The 22,510-nt window shown below is 36.9% G+C and overlaps 1 protein-coding gene across 4 annotated transcripts in view; it reads right to left on the bottom strand.

The window, feature by feature from the left end:
* Positions 1 to 5,731, bottom strand: part of LOC100370432 (acetyl-CoA carboxylase-like) — a 111,417-nt gene extending 105,686 nt beyond the window's left edge. For all 4 annotated transcript variants that reach the window (XM_085506621.1, XM_085506618.1, XM_085506620.1 and 1 more), the window contains exons 1-2: positions 5,449 to 5,731; positions 2,205 to 2,461 (exon numbers count right to left, since the gene is read on the bottom strand). In XM_085506621.1, coding sequence (XP_085362747.1) covers positions 2,205 to 2,440 — 236 coding nt within the window. In that variant the 5' untranslated portion in view covers positions 2,441 to 2,461; positions 5,449 to 5,731. The remainder of the gene's footprint in view (positions 1 to 2,204; positions 2,462 to 5,448) is intronic.
* Positions 5,732 to 22,510: the final 16,779 nt, after the last annotated feature.

The following is a 22,510-nucleotide window of genomic DNA, read 5'->3' as shown; positions in this document are numbered from 1 at the left end:
CTGTTCTACTGTTTCCATGCAAAATCAATTTTTAAAGTTGGGGTAACTTTTCACCAGCAACGGCTTTTAACTCCTCTGTGATTGTTTCGGCTCCGCCGGTTTTGTTCATACTTCACAGGTAGGTCGTGCCGTCACTAATTGGAAAACAATCCTGGCCCACCATTGCCATTGCAACATCCAAAAACTGATTTTTGAATACTTTCGCCCCAAATGTATTACCTCCTACCAGTTTTATCGGTGTCGCTGGGTGTATATGATAAAGGGAAGTTGTGCAACCAAATTTGCCGAGTTCGCAGTTTTTCGCCAATAAAAAAATAACTAAGGCAACAACTCACGGTTTTTCAGCATTTTTGTAATAAAGACATTATTCTCCATCAATAATCCGCCCAAAACAGGAACATTTCTACTAATTCTTGTGTTTTTTCGACGTTTTTCGAAAAACCTGCGATTAGGCTATGAAAGTAGAACATTCCAGAGGGGGCGAAATGGAAGAGCCATATTTAACGCGTATTATGACCTCTATGCGATCGTCGCCAAAGAGCCCCGTTTCACCAGTTGCGTTTTTTTGACTAAAATTTGGGCAGTACTGTCAGTCACGAAAATTGATGAATAAATTAATACACATAAAATATGAATCACGGGCTAATTCAATGGTCACCGAACACTCCACTGTGGCAAGATAGTAGCATACTGTATATTTGACCCAGATTTGACAAGCGTGGTACAGTTTTTTGCGCGTGTCCGTAATAACGCGCACAAAGGATTGTGGGGCAGAGTCCTTTATTTGCTGGCATTCTTGACTTTTGACTGCAGTTCTTTTTTATATTTCAGAGTAAATACTTTTGATATGCTCTTAGGTTTCTTAATATCCGTCTGAAATTCTGGACTGTGGTCATATTTTTCGATTAGGAGTCGTATATTTAAATAACTCACCGTGACTAATGTTTTGCATTATGAAGTATATTATTATGAAGGTCAACACACCGTACTTTAGGTAAATATTTACCATCTCGTTATTTCATTATTTCGCTTTCCAGCATTTACAGGAAACGCTTCATTCTAGAAAATGCTATTGCAAAACAGTTGGAAATAATAAATGTAACAGCAGAATACGTCCTAGCACAGTCACTGGACTAGGAGAGTGATTGTGGTCCTAGTAATAAACTAAGTGACTTCCAAAAACTGAATGGTGTTTGCGAACTTCGTATTAGTTATAAACCGACGTTAGCTTCACGTTTATGTCACACCATGGAAACAGCCAAAAACATGGTGCTTGTTTTTGAGCGGAGCGGATCGCCAACCAGCCTACCGGCTTGTACTAAAGGTTGTCACACTTTGCATATAACATCCACAGTAATTTGTCAATCAAAGAGCAAGGTAAACAACCTTTTGGGATTTTTAATCTTATACACGTGCCTCGGTCCCCTATATTTTAAAATTGATTTTTGAGTATGTTTTAGCATTGACAATGCTTTGAAATTATAACACTATCTAGCCACGACTGTCTGGGTAAGAAAAAGCAAAAAAAAAAATTCACTCTGAGAGCCCACGAACCTGCATCTATACCTTATCACAACTGCATTAGTGACTTGTTATCATTTGCAGCATTGTTCACTGCAGATGTTATTATTAAATATATGTGAGCATCATTATCACTACAGATGGTCAGCCAGTACTGATCAGTGAGTGACATTTGCATGTGTTTTGTACAAATGTAAACAAATGACTTCAGAGTGTGACAGTCTGTATAGAGGACTATCATACCTGTACTACTAGTAGTATAAACTGTAGGACAAAGGACACGGCTGATAAACAGTTCAGGGTCATGTACTTAGCCACTAACTAAGCACCATGGTATAAATGCTTAATATTTTGTAAAACAATAAATATGTAATATCAAGTAAACCACAATATGTGTGACAGCCATTTTCAGTTAAAGTAAATCCAGTAAAGCCAACTCATGGTAAGATGGTGAGAGGTGGAAAGTGGTTGGGTTGGGGTGTTATCTTAATAATGGTGATATTACTTATATAACACATGATAATATGATTTATAAAACAAATTTAGATTTTGTGTTTGAATATTTGAAAAAAACTAGGATGGGCAGCTTTTCAACTGATATGTGTACCGGTAATTAACAGAAACTTATTATTTTTTTTCAAATAAAACTAAATGTATTAAATAATAAACATCCTTGAGCTCACCGAATTTTGGCTGAGAATGGTTTACTGGTTACCATGGTAGCATCTTCTGTTCTTGGAATCTTTACATTGACTGCTTCAGTTGCATTAATATTTAAAGTTTCAAAGGATGTGGATGGTGACACCAAAGGAGAGACAAGTGGTGATACTGTGAATTTCACTTTCTTCTCTACTGGTGTCTTGGAAACATCATCATCAACGGTTGTGCCTTTCTCCATCTCTTTGTCAGCAGATGCCATTCTTTTGTTGCCGAGGAACAACTGTGGAACAAACAAAAAATATTAGTAATTTTAATTTTTCAGTTTTATTTATTTGTTTATCCCAATTTAATTTTTTTGAGATTATTGTGCCAGGCGACAGTTCCGGACATTGAATATCACTGTTGTCTTTCCCGATTTTTTTTTAATGTGCAAATTACAAATCAGAGTGCTGAAATATGGCGCATTTTTGCCACAGAAATCATACTCAATGTTCAGAATTGCGTGATAGAGCAGTAAATCATCTTCCAATCATAATTATGTAGGATTTATTCTATTGAGTATGATGCAACAACCGCTATGCTACCAGTGACCGATTTGATTTTCTTTCTTGTATATAATTATACATTTTAGGAAAAGCGATTTAAGAAGACACAATGTTGTTCAGTAATTTTTGTTGTTGAACACAAGACGGCATTAACCATCAACCAAGGTTTGCTATTTTCAGTTTTGATTGTTTATTTTGTAGTGTTTTACATACTGGCATTTTCTGGGAGTATTAACGTAGTCCTATAAATTATTTTTAACCTTTTCACCATCAGTTCTCTCTTTTCATCATAAAATAGTCCTGTTTATAAAGTCTGCACTTTTCTGCAGAAGATTGGGACAAAAATAGCAACATTTTTTGAGTAAATTTACTCAAATTTTGTCTGTTAGGATTCATTTCCAGAATATTGAAGAATATAGACAAAAGTGCCAAAAAATTTGGGCGAGAAAGCCTGGTGGTAAATAGCTATGTTTTCATAATGTTTTTGACTTTGAAAATGAGATGAGTAAGAGATTGGCAAATTATTCTCATCCAACTATCTAAACCACCTGTGTTAAACTGTAACTTGGTCCAATCTGATTAAAATTAGATCCTGGTTTGAGCTTCTTTTTTTTAACTATAGTTTAATTAAAAAAAAAAAACTACCCGTAAAATTCAAATGAAATAAAATTAGAGAAAAAAGCCTACTTCTATTCTATTCTATTCTATTCTATCGACATAATGTGTTTAAATATCAACGAATATCAATGGAATGTAACAATCAAAATGTAAATACACACATGTGATAGATTTGGTCACAATCCCCCTATGATATGGTGAATATACTATTGTGAATGCAAAGACTATCGCTACATTCAAGCAGTAAAATACAAGTACCGGTAGTTTTTCGGGGGAGGGGTCTGCACACACACACATGTCATCTGGGCCACCGTCCCTCAACATTGAGGGACAGTGTCTGGGCTCACAATGGCATATTTTAAAGTTAGTTTCTGTTTGATACATAAATATCAAATAGAACACAAACAAAAAGTGTCCTACATTTAAATGTTTGATTTATTTTTGTTGCATTACGATCACTCACATGTACCACCATGTAAGTACTACCGGTAACAGTGCAATGCATTTGTCAAGTAATGATTCAACCAAAATATTTACCCATGGCATAAATGCAACTACAGAAGTGTAGCAGAAATAAAAATTATTGAATTTGCTTTGAGGCAATGCTTTGATTGAAACCTTGATTCTGTTAACATGCAAACATGTACAAGATTGATAGACTTTTAAAGAACACAGCTAACGTTTTAAAAGCTGATACTACAAGTCATTGGTACCACATTTAGAGGCACTCAATGACCAAATACGTGAATGCACATTTTCTCATTGGACAATCACTTGACCCTGTACAATATTTAATGTGTAAAACCCTGTCAGTATCCCAATTTGTGATTACTAACATATGATCACTATTTACTAACGATGTACTCACTGAAGAAAATAACTAACAAACAATTACAATGTACAAGAAAAAGATCAAGTTGCGTGGTGTGAGTTTCATTTTGAAGACAAAATCTAAATCAAATATTGGCCAGGGAAAATGACAGGAAAAGGTTAGATACTTGGGTTATTTTTTAATGAAAGCTAAAATTGCTATTCTCTCAACAATTCACATGTATGTATGTGCCAACAACAAGCCATATGGGCTACAGCTGCAGTCACATTATTTACAATTACAGGAGGGGGCATTGCTACAATTAACACAATGTTTGTCAATAGAACACAAAAATAATAGTATAACTGCAAAATTTAAATTTGAAAATGACAATATATGTCCATGATACAACATTTCCAAAACACAAGATGGCTGCCAGTCAGCCATCTTTGATCCAATAGCGAAACAAATCGTCAAAAACATGTATTCTAATATGTATTGATATAATGTATGTTCAAGAAAAACTGACAATGCATGCATAAGATACCACAAGATCTGAACAGCAAACTTCATAAATCATAGTCACATACTCATCTTGCATAAGTCAGAAAATCAAAGAATGAACCGGGTTGTTTATTTTATCACACTTTAAATACATTAATCCATCAATTGTCAAATGGTGTAGCTATAATGATAGCTCCATGGTCAAATAAAGTCATTCATATTTCATGTTTATAGTATAATTAATTAATGTATCAAAGTTTTGGTAAACATGGTAAAAGATGTTTATTTCTGCATATCAAGAAATACAGTAAATATTCTTGTAAAGGATTCCAATTGTATTTTATATGCATCAAGTTAGATTGTCTTGTTACCAATACATAAAGGCAGTTACATGCAGACATTATTCCTTCTAGTTTGTAAATAAATATAAAAAAAAAAAAATAGCACAAGGCCTAGCACACTACTGTACATAGAAATTGACAAATCCCTGCACAAGATCGTTAGGATGGACAAAGGTAATGGGACGAAAGTGTATTGGGACGAATGTGAATTATGACTAATCGAATGTGAATTATCTACGCGTCGTTTCGTGGCGTATTGACTTTAGGTTAATGTGTTTCATATCAGGGACTATGTTTTAATGAAAATGAATGAATGAATTTTAGTGAATTGCGTGTGAATTGTAGGGTCAAAATTTTAAATTAATTGTTGCATCAGAACAATCTGACACAGCTGAAGTCAATTAAACAGAGGTTTACAAAATGTGATTATTTAAAGTCATAAACTTACCAATACTGGGGCAGAAGAATCGAGAAATCGGTACAAGCTCAGATCATGTCAAATCGGCGGCCAGGTTACCTTGTGTTGGTGATCTCGCGATTAACTGCACAGCGGAGTGGGTCGGTCGTTACAGCATCAGCACACTATGAATCGATCCTCACTATCGACACGAGCCAACCACGCTATTGTTGGGTGCCTGCACCATTAATAAATAACTCAAAGAAGACTAGTATGCCAAAATGCCGGAATAATTCAATATCAGGCGTTCCATCACCTGATCCATTGACCCCGTAACCTTCGTACCCCTTAGCAAGGTGGTTAGTAACCGTAGGTGGCACTCTATTGAGGGCGCTATTATTCTGAGAAGTTCTTTCGCCTCGGCGAGTGCAGTCAAAGAGAATTCTATGTTAGTTATCTCGTTTAAAAACCTTTATTTTACCCCAGCTGCCTTCTTTCGCTTTCCTTGCTTTGCTCTATTTCTGAAGCGAAACGAAGAAACCCGTCTGAGGCAGTTGTGGTACATTTATTTCTACCCAGACAACTAAAAGTGGTCTGAGATTTCTAGAAAACTTAAGTTTGTATCTTTGCATAATATTCACGTGAAAAACTAATATTGTATTTCAAAACACAGACAAATTCATCTCTCTAATTGTCCTGTGAATCGTCACTGTAAATTGACATCACGTGGCGCTAAGACGGGGTCCCAGTCAGATATTTACTTTCATTATTCAAAGTCGAGAAAACATAAATGAATGGTGTGTTCTATTATTACAGCAAACTACCACCATTTATTGACCAGTTCTACATGTTAATCATTCTGTTACTGTCAACCCAACGAACTCATACAATCAAGCTTACAATTCAAATTAAAACGAGCGATTCTATTGGCCGATGGAATAACATTCGAACGTATTCAAATGGTGGATTGCCTTTATCAGGTAGTGCAATGGTATGTTAGTAATTCCAGACAGAGAATTATTCTGTTAATTAAATAAGATTAAAATTGTTAAATTTGATGTTTCGAAATTTTCGAAAAGAAATTTAAAAAAAACAACCCATCTTACACATAGTGGCAAACTATAACATCGAATCATTATAAAGAAACAACTAACCAACATACATACCAACAAATCAACAACAAGCAACAAATAATCATATCCCCAATATCCAGGTGAAATTCTGTGTGAAAACAAGTATTTCAGTGAAATTTGTTTGTCATTTACAGCGCCATCTGTGCCCAACGTAACTTGTACTTTTGTTTGAATCATAGCTCAGTGTGTACCACGAGAGTACGTATATACGAAAGATTCTATCATCGATGAAATTTATGTGCGCCCTTGTTCAAGAAATGTTAATTGGCTTAGACCGTGGAAACATCAGATTGAGTATTTGTTATTGCTATTGGGTAACCAGTAGCACCTTCTAATGTGTAATTAAGAATACAGATGCCTGAGCATTTGCACATTTATTAATAATTCTAAATTTAAAGGCATTATGTCTGAATATTTTGCGGATTTGTACACGTTTGTGTGCTCTAATTATTCAGTTAAAGTCTGTAATACATAATTAGTATATTCTGCCATAAGCACTATGGGTCAATATTTGTATATTCTGCCATAGGCACTATGGGTCATTATTTGTATATTCTGCCATAGGCACTACGGGTCATTATTTTATATTCTGCCATAGGCACTATGGGTCATTATTTGTATATTCTGCCATAGGCACTATGGGTCATTATTTGTATTTTCTGCCATAGGCACTATGGGTCATTATTTGTATATTCTGCCATAGGCACTATGGGTCATTATTTGTATATTCTGCCATAGGCACTATGGGTCATTATTTGTATATTCTGCCTCAGGCACTACGGGTCATTATTTGTATATTCTGCCATAGGTACTATGGGTCATTATTTGTATATTCTGCCATAGGCACTATGGGTCATTATTTGTATATTCTGCCATAGGAACTATGGGTCATTATTTGTATATTCTGCCATAGGCACTATGGGTCATTATTTGTTTATTCTGCCATAGGCACTATGGGTCATTATTTGTCACATGATATGTAACATGTTTTTTTACATTTAGTTAATAGTTCTAAGGATTGTGACTGTCAACATCAACAAATGCACACAACATGCTAGTATTCACGTATATGGATGGCCCAAGAAACATGTTGAGGATATTATTATTCTCGGGGGCGGAGCTACGTCACGGACGTTCTACGTTGCTAAGACGCGCACCACTGTACCACGTATTTCTATGGGGCTTTGTGCGCGCTGCTGTGGAACGCCGGTGGAGCCGGTGAAAACTCGAGAAAACAACACAAACTCAAATTTGAAGTAATCCTGAACAACCAAATTCATGTATGTTACACACGTAGGGCTAATATTGTTACACTGTTCAGGAGAGTCTCAACAACCATCGCAAAGTACCGTTTTCTGCGAGTTTTTGGTCTTTGTTTTCACCGCGAGGGTTGCCAGGCGGTAGAAAATGCCCGGATGTCCGCCCCCGAGGATAGAAATTTAAAGTCTGTTGATGGAAGACTTTTTAAAATTCCAATAATATTTTACAGTATACATAAGAACACAATAAGTTTGGAGTATTAACTTTTCACATCACATGAACACAATGTAAACACAGAAGAATATTAGCCTGTACTAAAATCTGACGACGGTTTACACTAGATAAATAATGGAAAATGGAATAAGCAAGACAAGATAATTTAAATTAGCTAAATTGTGTTCAATCTTGTAAAAGTACGGTCATCTCTATAAATCATCCCTCACCGCAGTATATAATCCTATGTAACTTGGTTAGTTCTTGGCATCTCAAGGGAGCATTTATGTCAATGGACGGTTCTATTTTGCATTCTTCCTGTGTAGGACACTAAAGACATCTGTGAGAAAGTCATCTACGGTGTCAGCAACCCATTTGCAATTTCCCTGAGACAGACTGGATGGTTGACCTACATGAAGTTTCAAATGACTTATAAGAAGAACTCCCACGACTTCCACCTGATTACATGACAAGCATTCTCGCCGCCAGAGTTTATTTTCGCTTCGAGACTCAACGGAAATAAGACTCTGGCAAAATACGCCTACACACTCCGTATTTTGAATGCTATCATGAATTATTCATGAGAAATCGTCATCAAAACATTTGTCCAATCAGCGATTGTTTTACAAAATGATCGTCAAGCCTATCACTTCCGGTTTCAGTCATGGCCGTCATGATCATGTCTTCGCGGAAGAGTTGTAGAATTTGCTCGAATCTGTTGGATAAAAACTATAGATCACTATTTCATGACAGTATCCACGAGTATCGGGAATATATTGAACTGGTCGTTGGCAATTATTCAGAAAATGATGGTTTTTCGGAACGTGTATGTAATCAATGCCTCAACAAAGTACGACGTTTAGGAAAAACAAAATCTAAAATGAGGCCCATGCAAGAGGAGGCTGACCGTCTGTTGTTGGAACTTCAAAATCTCGCTCCGAAACCAAACGTAACTAGCACCCCAGTGAAAGCAAATAAGAGGAAACTGGCACATACTCCAAGAATCCGTACGCCAATGTCAAAACGGTTTCTTGAGAATAATAGCCCCGTCGCGGCGAGAGAAACGACCACAACCACCGCGGTAGGAGCAGACTTTTCCAAAGGAATTGCAATGCAACAACGCAGACCACGAAAATCCGTGAAAGGGAGTTTCATGTTAAGGTATGTCATCCAAATCACAGCGTTTTACCATGATATGGTTTTATCTACTAGTATTTTGGAGTATGTTGTTTATGATCATTCATTTGCTGTTGACACATTAGGCTTCCCTTGTATTAATTATTTGTAGCCAGTACCACTGAAACTATACCCACTTCTATATATAACAAGTAACCTGTAGAATACTGTGTGGGTAATATTTTTTATATTGATTTTTGTTGCATTTGCAGCAAATAGTTACCAAACAATGAGAAATCTACAGGATTGAATATACACCACAGCTGGCTTCACATGCATTGTTCATAGTTCATATGATGCTTACACCAGAAGTCACTGATGTAGGCAACGAATAACTGCAAGTTGACATAAAGACGAGGTAGTTTATTTAATCAGTGGTCAACTGAAACACGGTAGTAACTGTGGGTGAAAGGATGTTTTGGGGTGTAGTTTACATTGTATATGGAGTGGTAGGGTCGGGTGTAATGTGTTCATTTCCAACTATTATGAAGTCACGTAGAATTTCACTTAATTTATTTTTGCTGACATGTTTTCAAGCATTACATGTGAATCTAATTTTCACTGCGCTGTGTCTCAATATAATATGAGGGAAATGGCATATTCACTGGAATTTATTTCAGGGGAAAATGTTTTCAGTGATAATGAAGTATTATGACAGATACCCTCCCCGTGGCTTTCATTGCGTATGGAAGTTATTTTCACGAGTGATGCGGTGTATCCTGCTGCCGTACTTTCACGAGCGAAGCCACGGGGAGGGTGTGGGGTTCTGTTATTATACACATGTCCCATATTTGATTATTTCATATTAAAAAAAGAACGTGCAACAAACCGGGATAGAAATTTAGATCGGGGAACCCAATTGCCCATTAATATGCTCCAAGACAGTGCTGCGACCTAGCAACGCTTGTCAGTGTAGAACGCGTGTCGCTGTACGTGTGAAAATAAAATAATCAGACGTCTAATTTAAGTCATTGTCCGAATAAATAACTCGTGGATGTTTAAGCGCGGTGGTCGTAGCACAGCGCGTGTTCGAATTTCATGTAAATAAACAATGTATTTTACACGCGTTGTATACGTCGCTGTGAGTCCCATATCGAACAGGACGCGACACGACGACTGTCGCCCTTTAGTTGGGACCACGACAGAACCAGAACTTAAACTGGGCGACTACGATACACGGTTGATGTTGAAGTTAAAAGTTCCTCCACAGATCTGTACATTGGCAAACATGCCGTGCAACTGCAGTACTCCACTGACGGAATGACTTTCGTTGAAATCGGTCGTCGCTGACTCGTGAGCTGCACACTACAACCTCGTTTGTGATGTTGCTTGCTTGTCGTGGATAGACTGAGTCTTGGTTACCGATTAAATTTTGCTAATTTGGCGTTGGTAATCTTTATTTGGAACTGAGTAACGCCGCAACGTCGCCAGCAGAAACCTCATGGTATATCGATGTTGATGGTTGCGGCTCCATATTAATCGGAGATTTTACTGCGGGTCCAGGCAGCGGGTGGATCTTCCGAGAGCCCTTCAAGATTTATAAAACTCAGATTCCAGGTGGTCAACAAACATTAAGTTCTCCCAATCCTAGTATTCTATGTGATGTACATCTAACATGCCAAAAATGCTGGTGAACGATTTGAACCTGACAAAAATACTTGAAATAGATACCTGGAAGGGGAGGGGGGTAAAAGAAAAGTTATATAACATTTTATTATTCAATAATTTATTAAAATACACAAGTTTGTCCAACTCCCTGTGATACAACACCTCAGACATAGCTCATTGTACTCGGCTGGAGTGTGGGCAAAAAGTTACTATTTGAATTTTTGATATATTTTTTCATTAATGAGAAAGTTGACCCCGAAGTTAGAGTAACTGTTCAGCAGGAATGGCTTTTTAACTCTCCTGTGATTTTTTTTTTGGCTTGGCTGATTTTGTCACGGTTCATACTTGACAGGCAGGTCGTACCATCACTAATTGGAAAAACAATCCTGACCCACCGCTACCATGGCAACAGCCAAAGTCTTGTAATAGCAGTGCCCAAATGATCATGCCTTTTATTTTGGCTACATTGCGCACTGGTAAGAGATCACCGGCGCCGACATTGTTACCACTGTCAACGGAATCCCAACGCAGCTTTGAACTTTGAATAAAATGTAAATGCTGCTTCCAATCTAGAAAATACTATCGCAAAACGATTGGAAATTATACATTTAACGGTTGAATACGTCCTAACAATAAAATAAAGTGACTTCTAATGACTGCCATGTTATTTTGCAAACCTCGTATAAGGTGCCCGGTTTTAGTTATAAACAGACGTTAGCTTCACGTTCATGACCCTTCTATGATAACAGCCAAAATCATATTGCTTGTTTTTTACCGGTTTTCATTGGCAACCGAAGTATTTTTATTTTGTAAACAAATTTTCGTCTGCTATTTTTATTCAGTTCAAATCGTTCAGCAACATTTTTGGCATATTAGGTGTACATCACATGGAATACTACGATTGAGAGAACTTGATGTATGTTGACTGAGTTTTATCATAGTACGAAGTACCAGGAAGTTACTCAGTTCCAAATAAAGATTACCAACGTCAAATGAGCAACATTTGACTGGTAATCAAGATTCATGTAATCCATGGCTAACAAGCAACATCACAAGCGAAGTTGTAGCATGCAGTAAGTCATCCCGTCAGTGGAGTACCGCAGTAACACGGCATGTTTGCCATCAGCATTGTATTCAAACGAATCACGTGGTGTGCCGTTCTCGTTCAAACCCGGGATTCGATCAATAGGGGAGTCCCATTAAAAAAACACATTGCAAATCATGCAAGTTCAACATTTTCAAACCAATATACTAAAACAGAAATGCTCAGAGATGTAAATGAAGGATAGATATTACTTTTCACTATACACATCTCTGTTGATACTATCCCTCACATATTCTACTCCCAATTACTCCTGCGTAAAATGGACTAGCCTCTTCATGTTGACATTCAGACTAAAATCACGTGACAGGCTGTTAAAATTGGCTGTTGCATACTCTTTCGCCGGTCTGGAAAATGTGTTTAATTAACTCACATTCAAGCAACAATGCAGATTTCCCAGTGGGAGTGAGACTATTCAAACTCTGCCACTAAAAAATAGGGGTGTTTTCAGCAAAAAACGAATAACCCTGGAATACACACAATATACTGAATTTCGGAACAAATCGTGCATTACTTACAGCAGCAGAATACCACAGAAATATCAGACGAAACATGAAAACACTATATATTGTATTTCGGCCTGAACCCTCTATATTGCAATTCAAGGAATTAACCCCATATGTGCATCCATTTCCCACCTTGGTATCACCCACCCCTGAAAACAAACTCTTAATACCACGCTGAAGCGTTTGGTAATAATACTGTACTGACTGTTCCAAAATACCTGTTTTGTATCATTATTTAGCGGTAGTATTTTATCATTTTTAGTGTTATTCAATGTATCTGTTATCAAAGGAAATTCACCCACTGTAGTTCTTGATGGAGCATTTGTTAGTCCCCGTTCGGACGTAGTCCGAAAACGGGGACTTATGTTTTGCCCTGTGTGCGTGCGTGCGTGCGTGCATGCGTCCGTCCGTCCGTGGTCACCTGTATCTCGAACATGCATGGACCGATTAAGTTCAAACTTCACTCATACATCACACATTATATGGGACATATGCACGTGCATTTTTTTCATTATCCGATTAACGATAGCCGAACAGCGGCCATTTTTAGGCCGAAAATGCATCAAAATCACACATTTTCACCAGTCCGGACCCGGATCTCAGTTATGCATGGACGGATTTCGTTCAAATTTGGTACATACATGAAACATAATAGGACCTTGATGCACGTCATTTTTTTTTTGGATCGGGTTTGAAATGGCCGACTGGCGGCCATTTTGTTTAAATAAATTCAGTTCTGGATCCGTATCCAAGACATGTCTGGATTGATCAAGTTCAAACTTCACACACACATGGTACATCATGTCACAAATAGATATGTGCATTTGTTTCATGATCCGCTTAACAATATCTGAATGATGGCCATTTTAAGGCCGAAAATGCATCAAAATCACATATTTTCACAATTCCGGAACCAGATCTCAGTCATGCATGGATGGATTTAGTTCAGATTTAGTACAATGTGTTGTACATATGCAGGTGCATTTCGGTCATGATCTGCTTTGAATGTATATGTCACTTAAATATGAACGGAACGGGGACGTGTCATTGACAATGACTCGTTGTAATATTGTTTCACGAATTTCAGATGTTATTTTATTTCTGGTTTTGTTTTAAGCCTATGGCTATTTTGACTACTGCTATAACTATTATTTATTTAGTTTTAGACTGGCACATTTCATTTTGTAGTAGTTACAGTATTTCACTTCTATTAGTTAATTATTGATTAATAGTTAAATATTAAAAGACAGACATGTAGCAATTTGGGTGGTTTTAATTCATTATTAATATTTCTTATTTAGATTGTGGTTAAGTATGACAGTCAGATCAAAACAAAGATTGTCAGCAATGAAGACATGCAAAGTATGTGTAAGGCAGTAGTTGGTAACCGTAACCTGGAATCTGTGGTCAAGAAGCTCTATAAAAATACTACAATGAAATGTAAACTACAGAAACTTGTTGTTAAGGACTTGGCAACACAGTGTCAGCAGCTCTGTAGTAAAAAAGCACCGTCATTGCTTAGAAAAACAACTCCAGAGGATTTATTACATATAAATTGGAAGAATTTGATCAGTGAATGGAAACAAAGGTAAATTATCAAAGAAACACTATACCTCACAGCGGGTGCTAAATAAAACTGACGACAAAAACTTATATCAGTTTCCCTTGAAATATTGCAAGATCTATTGAAACATTCCTAGCTGTGTTTGATCTGACTTTGGCACTTTTAATCCTAACAGCCGTGACACACCATTGTCACCAGGGGTGCATGGTGGTTAAAAATCATATACAGTATACACTTCTTCATTTTACCCAATAAACCCACATGTTAGGTTGAGCATGAAAATTCAAATTATTTTTCTAAATGTGGCTGAATATTCCTTAGACGCTGTCATCTATATTAAAATTATAACTGTTGACTATCCCTGTTTTGAATCACGATGCAAGATGATGCCTGTGTGAATGATTGATTTTGTGGGCGATGTTTCTCTGCGAAGATTGTTTTTACAATTTAATTTTAAATTTGAACACCCCATCAAATATAGTTGTTGTTTGAACATCCAAGAATCGAATGCAAAGTCAACGCAAACACTGGATTGGGAGGGTATAAGTATAGCTCGGGCAATGCTTATTTGAACACAACAATCTCCTACACTGTATGTGGTGGTGAGACTGCTGTACTATGTACATTATCCTTAAACTTGTATGTAATTTTCCGCACTACATGTATTATACACTAGTACCAATTTTCCAATTTTTTTCATTAAAATGTTTTTCTGTAGAACTCCTTTATTGTATGATGTCCTGGAGGCAATTGCGGCAAAAGACTATGCACAAACAAAATATGATCCTGAAGTACACCATGCAGTAATTGGGTTTCATGGGGCTGGATTACTCCACGAAAGAAATCAAAACATGTCACGAGTACACTATGCAATAGGCATGCTGTTGGATCATGGTGGAACAAAAAATGAAGTAAGTTTTAAATATTATAGTGAAGAGTATTACTGCAAAGATGTATCAAATAATGTGTTTTATTTCTTGTGTATGTCTGTTGCACTCTGATTGAGGGAACTTCTCAATCAACATGTGATACCACCGGATTAATTAGAGGTGGGTTCATGTCCTTTCTGTAAGCCACAGCCTCTTTACAGCACTCTTCAAGTTTAGCGCAATCCCAAAGCAGAAATAAGCTATGTTGACAAGATTGGTATATGCCAGATGTCCATTTATAGCATTCTCTATTTACAGAGAATTAAGTGACTGTAATCTAAATTTGAAACATGTTATCCAACAAGGTACTGTAAAGGGTTTTAATTTTGCTTATTTCGCTGACTGGAAAATGCGCTAAATTAAAACCCAGTGAATATGTAAAATTTAGTACAGAACACATTATCTAAATGATAAAACCGTGAATTTAAAACCCACTAAATATGCCTGAAATGGTAAATCAGCGAAATTTAAACCCAGTGAAAATTAGTTATTTTACAGTATTGTAATATAATATACCGTGGTCAACTTTCTATGTAGGTCAACACCACTCTTATATGAATGTATAGAACATTCAGTTCATGTTCCAAACTGTCTTGTATGGTATATTATATAATGTAAACCACTTTAATTTCAGGAGAGACACATTTTCACCAGTCAGTGAAATTTTGTATCTGTGACAATTTCTCCTATGTGCTATGACATGGAGTGTCAGTGACTTTCGCATAATTTTGTCATGATGAATGCTATAAAATTATAAAGTCCTACATCAGGCTGTACCATATAATCTATAGAAATTGTCTAGTAGCAAAAATTAAACGGTTTACAGTAGCAACATGAATTCCTAATGATACATTATTATATTTTTGTGTGCAAATATTATGTAATCCAGGGATATTATTTTGTATTCCAAGGTTGTTATTGTGTGTACAGGGGATGTGTAAGTTTGTTAGTCCCCGTTCGGACGCAGTCCGAAAACGGGGACTTATGTTTTGCCCTGTGTGCGTCCGTGCGTCCGTGCGTCCGTGCTTCCGTGCGTCCGTGCGTCCGTGATCACCTGTATCTCGAACATGCATGGACCGATTGAGTTCAAACTTCACTCATACATCACACATTATATGGGACATATGCACATGCATTTTTTTCATGATCCGATTAACGATAGCCGAATAGCGGCCATTTTAAGGCCGAAAATGCATCAAAATCGCACATTTTCACCATTCCGGACCCGGATCTCAGTTATGCATGGACGGATTTTGTTCAAATTTGGTACATACATTAAACATAATAGGACCTTGATGCACGTCATTTTTTTTTTGGATCGGGTTCGAAATGGCCGACTGGCGGCCATTTTGTTTTAAAGAATTCAGTTCTGGATCCGTATCTGAGACATGCTTGGATTGATCGAGTTCAAACTTCACACACACAAGGTACATCATGTCACAAATATGTATGTGCATTTGTTTCATGATCTCATTAACGATAGCCAAATGGCGGCCGCTTTAAGGCCGAAAATGCATTGAAATCGCACATTTTCACCATTCCGGACCCGGATCTCAGTTATGCATGGACGGATTTCATTCAAATTTGGTACATACATTAAACATAATAGGACCTTGATGCACGTCATTTTTTTTTTCGGATCAAGTTCGAAATAGCCGACTGGCGGCCATTTTGTTTTAAAGAATTCAGTTCTGGATCCGTATCCGAGACATGTCTGGATTGATCAAGTTCAAACTTCACACACACAAGGTACATCATGTCACAAATATGTATGTGTATTTGTTTCATGATCTCATTAACGATAGCCAAATGGCGGCCGCTTTAAGGCCGAAACTGCATTGAAATCGCACATTTTCACCATTCCGGACCCGGATCTCAGTTATGCATGGACGGATTTCATTCAAACTTGGTACATACATTAAACATAATAGGACCTTGATGCACGTCATTTTTTTTTTCGGATCAAGTTCGAAATAGCCGACTGGCGGCCATTTTGTTTTAAAGAATTCAGTTCTGGATCCGTATCCGAGACATGCTTGGATTGATCGAGTTCAAACTTCACACACACAAGGTACATCATGTCACAAATATGTATGTGCATTTGTATCATGATCTCATTAACGATAGCCAAATGGCGGCCGCTTTAAGGCCGAAAATGCATTGAAATCGCACATTTTCACCATTCCGGACCCGTATCTCAGTTATGCATGGATGGATTTTGTTCAAATTTGGTACATACATTAAACATAATAGGACCTTGATGCACGTCTTTTTTTTTTCGGATCAAGTTCGAAATGGCCGACTGGCGGCCATTTTGTTAAAGAATTCAGTTCTGGATCCGTATCCAAGACATGTCTGGATTGATCAAGTTCAAACTTCACACACACATGGTACATCATGTCACAAATAGATATGTGCCTTTGTTTCATGATCTGCTTAACAATAGCGAAATGATAGCCATTTTAAGGCCGAAAATGCATCAAAATCACGTATTTTCACAATTCCAGAACCGGATCTCAGTCATGCATGGATGGATTTTGTTCAGATTTAGCACAATGTGTTGTACATATGCAGGTGCATTTCGGTCATGATCTGCTTTGAATGTATATGTCACTCAAATATGAACGGAACGGGGACGTGTCATTGACAATGACTTGTTTCCTTTATCTTGCAGACCATATCTATTATGCACAAAATTGGTTGCAGTGTAACCACCACTAGTATTCACAACAAGAAAAAACAACTTGTTTTAAAACATGCTGATATACATGGGGAAATGTTCTCAAAGCAAGTTATTCAAGTTGAAGAGAAGAAAGGTAGCGAATTAGTTCTTTGTTCTTATAAGAATGCACTCACTGCTGTAGGACCTAATGCTAATGCTCAACTGCATGCTCCTTGTAATGTCACCTTGTTAGTTCAACCTTCAGCTGCTGCAGGACCATTTGGTGAAATTTGTTCTCTTTGTATTGCCAGTAATAGCAACATGGTACAGCCTGATGTAGGACCAGTTAGCCAGTCCACTGCTCCTTCCAATAATGTCAGCATAGTACAGCCTGATGTAGGACCAGTTAGCCAGTCCACTTTTCCTTCTAATGTCTACATAGTACAGCCTGATGTAGGACCAGTTAGCCAGTCCACTATTCCTTCTAATGTCAACATGGTACAACATGATGTAGGACCAGTTAGCCAGTCCACTAGTCCTTCTAATGTCTACATGGTACAACCTGATGTAGGACCAGTTAGCCAGTCCACTATTCCTTCTAATGTCTACATGGTACAACCTGAGGTAGGACCAGTTAGCCAGTCCACTATTCCTTCTAATGTCAACATGGTACAACCTGATGTAGGAACAGTTAGTCAGTCCACTATTCCTTCTAATGTCAACATGGTACAACCTGATGTAGGAACAGTTAGTCAGTGCACTGCTCCTTCTAATAATGTCTATATGGTACAGCCTGATGTCAACATAGTGCAGCCTGTTGTTGGGAGTGTTATTAATTATTATCAATCTCCTAACCAGTACACTACTGCCAACAATAATAATAATTCATGTACGTCAACTGTAATTTCAAGTGATTATACTGCAGTTAGTACTAATGAACATTTTGAGATATTGAACAATAATTCATGTTGTTCAGTTGGAGTTGTACATGAGGGATATTTTCTTGAACAGCAGTTCAATGCAGTTAGTGATTGCAAATCATTTTATGCAACAGCAAATAATCATAAAACATCACAGTATCTCTCTAAATTTGTTGAGCATGCATCCCAAAATGAAATTACACCCTTTGAAATAATTGGTGATAATCTTGATTTAACAATTAATCCTACTTATATGACATCCATTAATCAACGTAAAAGCATACACTGGTTCTTAAATGTTGGAATCAAAAAGAGAGTCTTGGGAAACCACCTTCGTGATGACAAGGCAAAAAATGATATATTGAAAGTGCCATGCTCTTATTTCTTGCCAACTATTGATGAAGTTAATGGATTACATCAAAGTTTTGTATATCACATTGTAAAAATAATGGTGAAGTATACTGGTTTTCTTAAATGCATAGCTGATTCTGTACCCAACTGTATTCCGCATCCGTATCTGAGAGAAACGTCGAGGAAGTCTGATTTTTTGATTTGTGATTTAATTGATAAAAGTGAAAATGACAGTGATGGGATAATACATATATTGCAACAAGTACATGATAAGTATGTACCACATACCAAGGGTAATAATCCCCAAACCATCAGCAAGTTGGTGTTTGGGGGAGATGTTTTAACTAATGAAAGAGCTTACAAAGCACAGAGTGCCATGTTAAATGGTGAAACTGATTTTGAGAGCCTTGGAGGGATTATTCACCGACCTGAGGGGTTACACAGGATAATGAACTCAACTAGGGTACCCATAGTAATTTTATAGTTCAGTTTTATGCATGCAGCTAAGAAAGTAAAGGTTTAGACTTAACACAGCTAAGCAAATATATTTAGTAAATCACTTGTTTAATAATATTCCTTGAATGTTTTGTTTTTTCTTTTCATTTATTCAGTTTTAATACTAAACAATGTCCATAGTGTTTTACTTCTGACTTGTTGACTATGTGTGAAGCAACTACCCTGTCAGTCTGACCCTCCCACTGATATCTAAAGAACCACTCATCGGACTTCAATGAAACTTGTTACATATGATAGCTCTTTGATTATTCATAGAGTACTTAGTTTGGGGTTGAAATCCATACATATTAATGCATCGCTGATTCGGTACCCAACTGTACATGACAGACTTTGTTAATTTCTCACACAAAGCGTATTTTTTGTAATTACTATTTTAGCAGTTGGTTTCTGTTATAACCCACAAATAAGAACCATTTTGTCACATTTTTAATCCTTGATGGTACTTATTTTGGATAAAATTAATATATTTTGACTCTTAGCAGAGAAACACAAATATAACACAAATTGATATTCAATGGCTCTTATTTGGGGGTGGAAGCCTGTAAAAGTTTGTTCCTTTGTAAATTATACAGGCATGCATACATAATCTTAGACTATCATTGTGTTGAAAAGATGTATTTCCCGTGTTATTGCAATCCATGTCATTGTGAAATTTGTCTTAAAACATAACATATTTTCTCTGTTAGAAGCGCATAACCAATGGAAGTGCGCATAAACCAAAGATTTTATTTAACATGTAGAACAGATTAAAAAATTACTTATTTTGACCATAGATGCTCACTTGTCATTTGCATTAGCGCATGTTACTAATAGAGCAAATACAGTGATGTGAGCATAGAATATTGGAACTATAGTGTTTTACAATGAATTTAAAAAAGTATTTTTTCTATTTCTCCAGCTGATTTACCAAATATTTTACAAAGAAAAGAGTGCCAATGATAGGGGTACATTGTACCAGCTGAGAAGCTCAATCAATAGAAGAGACGTCAGTGGAGCCGATGGTGTTACCAAGGCATTCAGGTTTGTATTGCAGTTCATCTAAAAACTAGTGCTAATGGCCCTTGTTCGGCCATCTTGAATGAATTGGATCATGAAACAAATGCATGTGCATGTGCATACGTATGATATGATGTCATTGTGTGTGTAAATTTTGAATCTTTTCGGCTCAGGCATGTCCAGGTGCGTTCAGATGGATGCACAAAGTCCTCGCTTTCGGCCTATGTACAAACAGGGACTAATGAAAAAATAATAAATTTTATACATGTAATTGTAATGCATAATATCTTTTGTAGGTCACATCATGCATTTATCGAGGACAGTCTTGATGCTCACATCTTGGCTGCAACAATGGAACATTTTGGTTTATCAGTGTTAGATGACATACCCAAGCAGAACATTCCTCCACACGATGTGTCTACAATGACAAAACAGCAACAAGTAGACTGGATTAATGAGCATGCTGGCATGATACTGAAACGTTATGTGATACTTGACAACAATACAGTGGGTGATATCCGAAACTCCGTTTCACACTTAGATGTGCTTGAGCAGCTAATTTCAAACATGAAATTAAATGATGGCCGATACAAATGTACTGTTGGGAGAGAGCTATGTGGCAAAGTCTACAAACAAATTGGACGATTTAGAAATCATTTAAAGTCATGTCATGGCTGGCTATTCATGCAAACTAATGTTTCACATCAAGCTGCAGAGCAAGATGAGGGATATTTAATGAAAGGTTCCTTTATGAAATGTGCTTTACTTGTTCGTGACACGTATGATGCTTACAAAATGTGTGATGGTGAAAGTGTTTTTCGAAACGCTAAGTTTGACATTTTATTGGACGATGTAACTGGTCACACTAAGTATCATTTATGGCTTTGGAGAATGCTCGCATATGAGCATGCCATTTTAACACCGAGGCAAGCATTTGAGTATAAATGGAATGTATCTAGTAATTTATCTGGTGGTCTTTGCAAAAATATTCCCAATGACAATGTTGTGGAAATCCAAGTCCATACTATAAAGTCACTGCTTAGGTCACAAGGAGCTAATGTGACTTTTCAGTCTGCTCAACTTGCTGCTAAATCTGTGCAAGTTGTAGATGGTATCAGAGCTAACTTTGTTAAACAGTCTAAGGCAAAAACATCATCGCGGAAAAGACCTGATGCTAATAAAGAAAGTGATATCATGAAAATGGTAGTTGAATTGAGAGATGCAAAGATGTTCACATTTTGTCCGGGGAGACAACTTGATGCTTTCCCAAATTTCAAAGATCCCATTGATAAAATTGACTTTTTGAAATATCATAAGTGGGTATGTGAGCAAAAAATTAGGGCAGCGAAGGAGCTTGTCTACTAAGTTAGCTAGTCAAATGAAGACAAAGCTCAACAAAACGGGGTACATAGACTGTATACTACATGCAATGTTGCTAAGCACTTATCATATAAGGTGAAAGATTGAACTGTTGTATTCAAAGGGTTGTTATTGTCTGTCATATTGCATAGTATCCATACAGGTTTCATAAAAGGGGGTGGGGTGATGTACAACAATGTAATTAACTAATTTGCATAGGAACAAATTAGAATAGACTAACACCTGTCATTTAGTTGCATAATATAGCAAATACTATTATTTATATTGTGTGGAGAATTATTTTAAACAACAGTCCTCACTCTTATGGTGGTATTCCTGTGATGCACCTCGCATGTATGTAAAACATTCTCATCGCCATCGCTTATTTTCGCTGATGGAAATGCAAGCTGCTAAATTTTCACACTACAAAATTTTAAAGCAATTTGTTAACTTGCACTGAAGGAATGTCATTTGAAGCATGGAGTGAACCATACTACCGTATTCATCCTATTATATGTGTATCTCCAATAGAAGTGCATGTAAACCAACATTTGCATTTATTATATACCGGATTAATAAAATACAACTCGTTTTAACCGTAGACACATGTCTGCTAATTACATAAGCACATGTGTTATTAATAGAGCAAATACTGCCATGTACTGCTCATTTGAGATGCATCTTAAGAAGACCACAGTGCACATGGGAAGGATGGGGGTTACTTCCGCCGCACATAGCTTTCGGACACCATTGTAACGTGTTGACAAGCAAAATAGCTTCTCAGTAAACAATGTAGCTTTCACAACAGCCACGTCTTT

The sequence above is a fragment of the Saccoglossus kowalevskii genome, chromosome 12, assembly GCF_978046115.1.
Source record: "Saccoglossus kowalevskii chromosome 12, keSacKowa6.1, whole genome shotgun sequence".
Taxonomy (NCBI): domain Eukaryota; kingdom Metazoa; phylum Hemichordata; class Enteropneusta; family Harrimaniidae; genus Saccoglossus; species Saccoglossus kowalevskii.
This window is presented reverse-complemented; position numbering and strand designations above follow the sequence as displayed.